Below are 10,754 nucleotides of genomic sequence, written 5' to 3' on the forward strand. Positions count from 1 at the left end.
GAAACAATACACTTTATCAAATATCTAGAAATAACACAGTTTATTATAAAATAATATATAAAAACACATACTTATCAAATTAAAATACTCATAAAATATTTTAATACAAAATGACATTTTAACAAAATAAAATTACTCTATTTCAAGTTAATAATAATCATTTGTTTATGATCGTTTTATATAATCAATTGTATAATTAAAGATGTGCACATTTTGATTTGATACGATTTGAGATTTTTTTTAAAAATTAAATTTAAAAAATTTTTATAATAAAACGACCTTTCTTATAATAAAATGAATTTAAAAATTAAAATAAAAAATTGGACCCATAGTTTGAATAGGTGAAGGTATGTAGGCTGATAAATTTTGAAAAGTCCGCAGAGAAAACAAACAAAAAATTGAGACGCTTTAGCTACAGGAGTACTAACTTGCATCCATTGTCGGCAATTTTGTCGTGAAATTATTTCAAAATTTAGTAATGCAGAGCCACTGCATGAGCTGTAGAATTGAATAATAATTTTTTTTTTTTTGGGTGGTTATGATTAATTACTCATTTGGCTATGTGAAACTCACAAGTTCTAATTAAAATCTGGCTACTACAACTTGAATTAAGTTGGAATTTAGCTATGTGAAACTCACAAAAGTTATGTACATTTAATTTTGAAAATATATTAATTATCTAGATAAGTTTTATTACGTGATTAATATTATTTTATTTTTAATCTAAAATTATTCAATCATATAATAATACATTATTTAAATAATAAAATTATTTATATAACTTTTGTGTATAATTTTATATATAAATAATGATGTATCATCATATTATTAGATATTAGTTTATTTTTAATTTTTAACTATTCAATCATATAATGATATATCGTTATTTGTATATAGAATTATATATATAATATTACTCTTATTTAAATATCTAATTAATTTCTCAGAATTAGATATACATAATTTTATTATTATTTAATTCATAACATTAACAACTTAGGACCGTAATCCAATAAAAATAAAATTACATTAACAAATAAATCTCATTAATTTATCTAACAAATTGAGATTATAATTTATGTTTAAATGATATAATTATTTATTTTTCTTCCAATGTTGAATTCATTCAATCAAATATGTATAAATTTATATAATTCCTTTATAATTATATTATTATTCAATTAATAAATCTCACCTTTGCTTGCTTACCATAATTACACAAAGACATTTAAATTTACAAAAATTCAAATCCAACAGCCTGTTTTTCAACTAGTTTTACAAGTAATTAACACTAGCTCTAGCTACTTCCAATAATTGTTTTAAACAAAGGACTTATCTTTGTGTACTTTGTTATGTTGGGGTAGAAAGTAAAAAAATTATCGCAAAAAATATCTCTATGAAAAAAACACAAAACAATAAAACCCCATTTGCTTGTTAACTAGTTTATTACAATCAGTAAATTAAGATAAAAAAATTTAATTAGTTTATTAAATATCTTTATATTTTAAATTAAATCAATAAATCCGAAGATCGCTACAGGGATGCGCAACAAGTCTTCAAAGGATTCGAAATTTAATAAAAAAATTATTGTTAAAGGGACAAAATTTGATATAATCTATTAATTTAATATAATAAAAAACAAAATAATTAGGTTAATGTCATGATTTTTGACATAAAAATTAGTTCGGATTAGACTTGAATTAATTTTAAAAAAATTGGATTGTGTTTGAATTAATACGAACCCATTTCAAATCAATCCGAAATAATATAAAAATTTTAAATAAAATATTATATAACATTATAATAATAAAAAATCTTTGGTATCTTTTATTTTCTTAATTTGACAAAAAGTTTCAATGTACAAAATTACTTTTCTTTAAATCAAATCAACAAAAAAAATCGGCATTGCACTATCATACACCAAATTTACATCCCCCAAAGACATTTATTTTAATTTGATAATTCTTTTTGATAGACTTGTAAAAAACTATTTGTAATTTATTTTATTTGTTGGTGCATTATAAGTATTATAGATTTAAACTTGTTATGTTTGGTATGTCATATTTATATATTTATTAATGATTTTAATATTTATAATATGTCACATTCATCATATAAATTAAAAATTAAATTTCTTAAATCTTTGATAAGTAGTTATTAATCTCATTAATTATTAATTATATTATTTTAAAGTTGAAGTTGTAGACTTATTTGTGTTTTTTGTTATGATATTCTATTTGTTTTTTATCTTTACAATTGATCGTATAAAAAGACAATAAACAAATTCTTAGCATTAACTTGAAATTGCATAATTTTGTTTTGATAAAATGTCGTTTCGAGTCAAAATATCTTTTTGTATATTATTTTGTAACAAATTGTATTATTCCTTGATATTTGATAAAATATATTGTTTTATAACAAATCGTGTTGTTACATATTATGTTTTGCTATGAGTTTACTTGTTATATAGTTTGTATTAATTAGGGTAGATGGATCAATTCGAAAATATTTTAGTTCGATTTACAATTAAAAAATTTTGATATGATTTTATTTCAAATTAAATTAGGGTTTAGATATTTGACATAAAATCTAAATTGATATGACATAAAAATTTAATAATATATATATATATATTGTGTACAGTTCAGTTTACATAGTAAAATCAAATTGAATTATTTAAAAATTATGGTTTAATTTGGTTTGTTTGTAAAATTGTTTAATTTGAGTTAGAAAATTTTCAAACTATTTTTTTAGTTTGGGTTATAGTTTAAACGATTTTTTAAAATGAACCAAATTGTAAACCATATTTTTTTAAAATACATATATAGATCTATATTTGATAGAATTTTTTAGTATGTAATTAAGTGTATAACTTGTTTTTAATATTTATTTTATCATTTTTTTAGATGTTTATTGTATATATATTTCATATTTATTAAATAATATATATTTATAAGTGAATAATTTTAATCGATTCAAACTGTAATCCAAACAAAACTAAACTGTATTTTTTTAATTTGAGTTGATTTAAAATTTAAAATTATTTGGTTTGGTTTGGAAAAAATTTAAATCATTTTATTCAGTTTGATTTGAAAAAACTTTCAAATCGGATCGTGTACGCCTCTAGTCATATGCTTTTTTTCCCTCACAAGATTGACAATTTTCTTTTCATGTAATAAATAGCATATGAACACATGTTTGACTATAAATGAAATAAAAAAGAGTAATGCACATATAATGTGTACCAATTTAAAATGCAATTTTTAGAGGGTTTTGGTACCCAACCAAATATACTAATCTTTGAACAGATGAAACATATTTTAGATGCTTGCGCAAGTAATGACTTGTGCACAACGTGCCAGTGCTGAACTTTGAAAGAGAACCATAGTTTTTTAATTAGTATGGTTATAAGGCGAAAGGGTATGGGTGTGGGTGTGGGTGTGGGTGTAGGTACATTCTCATTAAGGGTGAAAGTCAAGAGATAGAAAGCAACTGCAATTAATTGTTTCATACCTTGGTTCAAATTTTATGACCTTTAGATGAGGGTATGGCGTTTTCACATCAAAAGTCTCAATTTTAAGTGATCATAATATTCAATGCACACATATGAACAGACTCATTCCACACACAGGTTCACAAGTCTGATGTCACAAGCCACAGTTACTTTTACGACACTCCTTAATCCCCAGAGTTAAAGTTAGTCTCCTCATCTCACGTATGCAACTGAAGTGATATATGATGATAGTTGGAGCTAAGTATGGAAGTAACACATAAAGAACGCAGAGAGTTTCAAGAGTTCTATTGCTTAAGTGGTGTTACATGTGCTTTAAGTTGTAAACTTGATGACTATTTATACACAAGAGCCAGAGAAAATGCCTAACTGAAAATTATTGATAAAAACCTCCTAAATAGGAAAAAAGGGTCACATTTTGGCCTGCCTACACAATTTTACCACATTTTTTACACACAAAACAATTATACCATGAAATACAATTGGGAGGCCAAACATTGATGCATCGAGGTGGATGACTATTTCAAAAATACCCCCTGAATTCCCTTGGGTTCCCTAGAACACCCCCTAGGATTACTGTTCAAAATACCCCTCTCCCGGGTCCTTACTATTTCAAAAATTGCATTCTCCCCCTCCCACCTAGCTTGTTCCAACCCAAGGGAGATTTTATTCACCCTTGGGTGGATCATTGACCAAACTAAGCCATTTGCTGGCAAAATATTGTCCTTTCAATCTCCAATTTAAACAAAAATTGAATCTACACACTCTATAACACAATATCCCTAAAAAAATTCAACCAAAACAAGTAAAAATTAACATATTTTATGCATTATTCAAAACTGATACCCTAAACATTTAGTGCTCAAAATCTTCATTAAATTGAAATAATCATAACAATAAAATGATTTAAACAAGAGTAGGGATAATAAACTTTCTTTTCCATTTTCGTTGTTGAAAAATACAAAAAATGTCAAAAAAATTTCAAGAGTTGGAACAGACATTGAACCGTGGGAGACTCTAGATTTCCTCAATCTAAATTTTAATAGTGAATTCAAGGGAAAATAGGTGGAGATATAAATTTTTTTTTTGTTTATATACAAGAGCATTTTGGTCATTATAGTTAAATAGAGCATTTTTACTTAATTTTTAACTTTTGAGGCAATTTCACTTAGGCTCCTATTGTTTGGTCTAATTGATTTAATTTCCCTTTTCTTAATGCTCATTGATACATTTATATGTTTACATTTTTTTATTATTTATATGTGCTTTATTTAAAATCTTTATGAGCAGATGATGACCCAATAAACAGACTTTTAAGCTATAATAGAAGAATTTTGCTTTGATAAAATATGACATTTCACGTCAAAACATTTTGTTTTATGGCAAAATATGTTGTTTTATGTTAAACAAGTTAAATGATTGTATATTGAGATGATATGATTTATTATATAATTAGGGTTAATTCAAATTAGATTAGAATGAAAATTTTTGATACATTTTTAATTCGTGTCAAATTAGGGTTAAGAGTTTTTAATTTAAAATATGAATTAACACAATATAAATATAATTTAATAACATAAACTGCTAGATAAGCATACATATAATGTTTACACATGCATGCATCAGGCAAGAGTATAAACAAACCCGAAAGACAAGAGACATATAAGAGAGATGCAAAATTAATCCTATTCAAAATTTAGGGAAAAAAAAAAAATTGTTCTTGGAAGTGTATAGTACTCCAAAACCGAAAGTCAATGAATGCGGTAAAACTAGAGTATCTTATATAATTGCAGTGGTTTATAAGTGGAACCAACACTCTGTGGTAGCTGGTGCGGTAAGACCAGTTGCTCATCGATAAAGTAATTGCAGCTACCCACATCCATATCAAAGGCCTATGCAATGGACTTTCCAAGGCACAATAATTAAATCGACTGACACAAAATTAAATAAATAAATAATATGAATGCGATGTGAGAACCGATGGCAAACTAGATAGTTTGGTCAATTCTTCTTTTAGATCCATGTAAATCACATGGTCAAATCCTCCCTGCTTGCTCATGTAGAGCTGTAACAAAAATACAAAATGATCCTGTATATTTGTAATCCAAAAAAAAAAGTTAACAAAAAAAAATACTTCTATTTTATAAAAATAGGGAAAAATACAAAATGATCCTGTATATTTGTAATCCAAAAATAACATTAAAAAATCAGAATATGAACTACATTTTTACATTTTAAATAAATGCATTTTTGTAGAGTTTGTTGTTCCTTGTTTTCAAAAACTAAAAATGTTATATCAAAGGAGCCTTAAATTTTTCTTTATAATCTTCTGAATTTCTTTTGTTTGTCTGGTGGGGATAGAGCTCATATTTATGTGGCAGCTATTACTATTATTAGAAAGGAAAAAAAGGAACACCGGCCAAACTTGTGAAAATCAGATGTTATTATTATTACAATAAAATTATATATACAAATAATTTATAAATAAATAATAACATGTTATAATATAGTTAAACATTATTTAACATTTTATTTAAAATTATTTAATTATAAAATAATATATTATTATTTATACTTAAAATTATACATATTATTATTTTTTGATAATCGAAAGTCTGTCTGTATTTATTAGATAGATAAACTTAAGACATAATAATTGAATCTAAAATCACTATACCAAATAAATCAAGATTTCACAAACATAATAAAAACTCAAACCCTAACTATCACTTTACAAGTTGTAATGCCCCACCTGATAAATCAAGATTCACATTATTGATTCTGGTAACACTCCCAGTACTATTATTTGTTTGTTATTAATGGTATCCATTGGATGAAAATGTGGGCCAATCAATAACGGCAAATTTATAAAATAAAAAAGCCAGAGGCCTAGCCGCGTGAGCAGACGTGGCAGTATTCGATCGGATTATGTGGAACCCAAATCAAACGGCGCATATCAATTTCCCCCTTGAAATTTCATTAAAGAATTTTCTCTCATAAAGCATCAAAACTAACAATTTACCCCCCTTCTGTCAGTATCCCATCAGGGTTTCCCTTATTTGATATTGCAGATTAAATATAAAATAAATTAGCAATAACATTATATACACTCAATTTTGAATATCAAAATGAATACTTAGATACTAAATAATTATATAACTAGATATTATTTTAAATTAAAGATAAAATACATATAATATGATAATTGAACACTCAATTAGATACTTAAAATTAAATACATATAATATTACTCATATATTAATTAATTCATAGGAATAACATATTAAAGATAAGAAGGGGTAAATTGTTAGTTTTGCTGCCTGGGGGAAGGTGGTGATTTTAAAAACCTCGGGGGTCGAGATGTACTAGACTCTCACTTAAATGACCGTTTCTTCGGTACCGCATCCAACTTCCATTCAAAACTAAAACTCCCTCGCTCACCAACTAGCCAAAGAGCCAACTGGTCATCGTTTCCATATCTGCAAAGGATAGACGACACAGAAAACTGCTTAATAAAGCCCTTTAAAGAAATTCATATATTTTGTGTATATATATACACATGGTTGCAAAATGTTACCCACACAAAACAATAGATCTTGTTTTCACTCTTATAAACATGAGAACCGTATGTATGGCGGTTGCACAGACAAGCCACAAGATGTCAACCCAGAGTAACCTGATCGGGGCAAATTTTGACAGAGATTTATTGCAAAAAGGATATAAAGAGCATTTGCAAGGTGTTTAGAAAAGCAGAATTAGTTTCGTTGTTCAAAGAAGACAAAGAAGAACGCAGCAACAAAAACAATAAGAAGAAGAACCTGAGATTTAGAGTTTGTTAATCTTGAAGGATGGGGCATGCTAACTACATAGGGAAGTACAATCTTGGACGAACAATCGGAGAGGGTACTTTTGCGAAGGTGAAGCTCGGAGTAGACACCACGAATGGACAACATGTTGCAATCAAGATCATTGATAAACATATGGTCTTGGAAACTGATCTCAAGTGTCAGGCGAATTTCTCAACCTTGTCTTTTTTCATTCTTCTTTTTTATTGTTCTTTTCCGGCCCCTTGTAGAGAAAAATGATTGCTTCTAACAGGTCAAAATTCAACCTACAGGTACAAAGAGAGATAACCACAATGAAGCTTTTGCATCATCCCAATATTGTTCGTATATATGAGGTATGTTTTATGCTTTCAGATTAATAATAATTCTTGATTATCCCTGAAATCTTCCCTTCTTATGCCTAAATTGGGTTTGATACAGGTAATTGGCACAAAGAAGAAGATTTATATAGTAATGGAATATGTATCAGGAGGACAACTCTCAGACAAGTTGGTAAGAATCATCAAATTGAAAATCCGATTCACACACTCTATTCAAGAGATGATTTCTAATGACATTTTTAATCTTTGATGCTCTAAATAGTCTTATGTCAAGAAGCTGAATGAACCAGAGGCAAGAAAAATTTTCCAACAGCTGATTGATGCAGTTGACTATTGCCATAACAGAGGAGTTTATCATAGAGATCTAAAGGTTCATATAACTAATTTTCTCTACCAGACATTCTCTCCGTAAGGGTTGGTATTGACAAATGATAATCTTGCTAAATTTCTACAGCCAGATAACTTGCTTCTGGAGAGTCAAGGAAATCTCAAAGTATCTGATTTTGGACTTAGTGCATTGCGGAAGGTAAAAACATTATTTTCTAGTTTCCTGAAATTCATGTATTATTAAACTAAACCGGTGATGTTTTCACTAATAAGTGGCTGAAAATCTAATTATTTACAGCCAGGAGACATACTAACAACAGCCTGTGGCTCCCCATGCTATGTAGCACCGGAGGTAAGAAAAGTGCAATGCAAACAGAAAAATAATAATTAAACCTTGTTAAACATAAAACCATACCTGAATTGCTTCAACCTCATGACCGATGGTTCAACATCTTCTCGTGAATAGCTGCTCGCAAACAAGGGTTATGATGGAGCAGCTGCTGATGTTTGGTCATGTGGAGTAATCCTTTTTGAACTACTAGCTGGTTATCTACCATTTGATGATCGGAACTTAATGGTTCTGTATAGAAAGGTATGCCATTATGCATAGAATGTGACTTGTTATTCATCCAAACATTCATCTCTACTGATATCTATTTCTGTATAAAGATAGCCAGAGCAGAATACAAATTTCCTCGTTGGTTTACAGAGGGTCAAAAGAATCTAATCTCAAGGATACTAAATCCAAATCCAAAGATGGTATACTACCAAAACAAACTAATTCTATGTGAACTTTTTTAACTAGAGTAAACACCATTTTAATTTCTTCCTAAACCACTACAGCGAATAACATTGCTAGAGATCACTGAAGATTCATGGTTTCAAACGGATTATGAACCTTCTTGTGGATATCAATCAGATGATAAAATCTACTTGGATGACGTTAATGCTGCTTTTGATTCAATTGAGGTAAGCCCTCTATTTGGTAGCTAGACGGTTTCATAATTTTATCTAGATTTCTGAAATTATCGAGACAAGGGTAACTTTATCTAAATGACTGAAATTCTTTGAGCAGGAGAATGATTCAGAGTCTAAGATGCCCAAATCACCAAGCTTTATAAACGCTTTTCAGTTGATAGCGATGTCACATGATCTAGATTTATCAGGTCTCTTTGAAGGACAGGCATGTTTACAAAATCAGAACCTAAAAATTTATTTTCCTACAAATCTTCATTGGTTTTATTGTGTATAATCTTAGCAAAACCTTTTGGCTCAGGATGACATGAAGACAACAACAAGGCTTGGGTCTAAGCTTCCAGTCACAGAAACCTTTAAAAAAATAGAGGCTGCAGCAATGGATGTTAGTCTGTCAATTGAGAGGATGAACAAATTCAAGGTAAAATCTATTTCTATTCCTATTTCTTACTGAATAAAGACATTTCTGTTCCTGTGCAACTACTTACTTTTTACCCGACCATTTCAGATAAAAATGCATCCGAAACTGGACCAGAAGATGACTAGGTGTTCAAGATCATATTATGACCTATCAGCAGAGGTAAACAATTGTTATATTCTCTTACAGCAAGATAAATAGAACAGAGCCTTACCACTGTATCTGTCAAATGTCAGGTTATTGAGGTTGCTCCAACTAATTGTGTCATAGAAATATCAAAATCTGCCGGAGAGTTAAGAGTTTACAAAGAGGTATGAAGATTTCTCCAAGAGTTGATCATATCTGTGAATGAATAAATTTTTACTGACCTATGATTATTAATGATCAGTTCTGCAAAAGTTTATCGAGTCTGCTAACAGAGAATTCTGATGCATCACCTCAAGTGCAAGATTCTAAGGAAGTCCGTGTCACCAGCAGAAGTACACAGAACATAGAATGGTAAATCCGAAACCAAATTTGCAACGGTAAATATAGCATATAATTAACTGCAGCCTCATAAACTGTTTTCCAATATGCAGCTCTGAAGACAAAAACTATGTACACAATAAAGACAACCGAGGTTATTCATCGTCTTAAGGGTGGTACCACCTATGCTGGCATCCAAACAAAGTCAACAAAATCTCACAAGACTACTAGCTCACTTCAGATGTATTTCTCGTCATTCTTTTTCACCTTCCTTCTCCAAGATGTAAATTACAGATTGAAGTTTTTCTTTTTTTTTTTTTTTTCGCTGAAAAATAAATGATATGTAAAGAGATACCAAAAGTATCTCACTTCAAAAACTGTTTCAGCATATTTTGTTTTCCTGTTTCAGCACATTTTCCCTTTTGTGTATAGTATGTATTCATTATGAGGAAAGGAATATTTCCTGGCAGTCAGACAGAAATAGAATTTATTTGCTTTTTCTCTAAAGCCGAATCAAGTCTCAAATCAAATTTCAAATAAACAATCCCTGCATCAGGTGTCGAAAACATGAACTTTGCATCTCAATGCCAACTGTTTTGAAGCCATCTAAGTAATTAAAGCATTAAAATAGCCATATTCTCCTATTATTTAATTCACAGGAGCACTAGTTGATCCATGCATTTCCTATTTTCCCTTCCTGAAACAGTAAACTAATTAAAACCTCATCTACAGGTCAACATATTTGTTTATTAGATCTAAAAAATATGACTCAATCTTGAAGAAACTGGAAATTAATTTATGGAAATTAAGTATAGGCACATATATTCCAAACAAACAATAAGAGCGATGACAAGCTGTTCAAACTCATTGTACAACTCTGGCATTATAAAATT

The 10,754-nt window shown here is 28.8% G+C and overlaps 1 protein-coding gene and 1 long non-coding RNA gene across 2 annotated transcripts; one reads left to right on the top strand and one right to left on the bottom strand.

Annotated features, from left to right (window-relative positions):
- Positions 1-6,733: 6,733 nt before the first annotated feature.
- LOC123194555 lies at positions 6,734-7,195 on the bottom strand. The gene is made up of 2 exons (XR_006497292.1): positions 7,093-7,195; positions 6,734-6,990 (listed from the first exon to the last, which is right to left on the bottom strand). It is a non-coding gene; the product is annotated as an uncharacterized LOC123194555 (long non-coding RNA).
- Positions 7,102-10,368, top strand: LOC123194553 (CBL-interacting serine/threonine-protein kinase 21-like). Its single transcript, XM_044607810.1, has 15 exons — positions 7,102-7,521; positions 7,629-7,691; positions 7,777-7,848; positions 7,939-8,046; positions 8,131-8,202; positions 8,302-8,355; positions 8,470-8,595; positions 8,673-8,762; positions 8,847-8,972; positions 9,079-9,186; positions 9,280-9,399; positions 9,487-9,558; positions 9,633-9,707; positions 9,785-9,894; positions 9,975-10,368. Exons 1-15 carry the CDS (start codon positions 7,360-7,362, stop codon positions 10,030-10,032), a joined length of 1,416 nt encoding a protein of 471 aa, XP_044463745.1. The 5' UTR covers positions 7,102-7,359; the 3' UTR covers positions 10,033-10,368.
- Positions 10,369-10,754: the final 386 nt, after the last annotated feature.

Source organism: Mangifera indica, chromosome 13 (assembly GCF_011075055.1).
Source record: "Mangifera indica cultivar Alphonso chromosome 13, CATAS_Mindica_2.1, whole genome shotgun sequence".
NCBI lineage: Eukaryota > Viridiplantae > Streptophyta > Magnoliopsida > Sapindales > Anacardiaceae > Mangifera > Mangifera indica.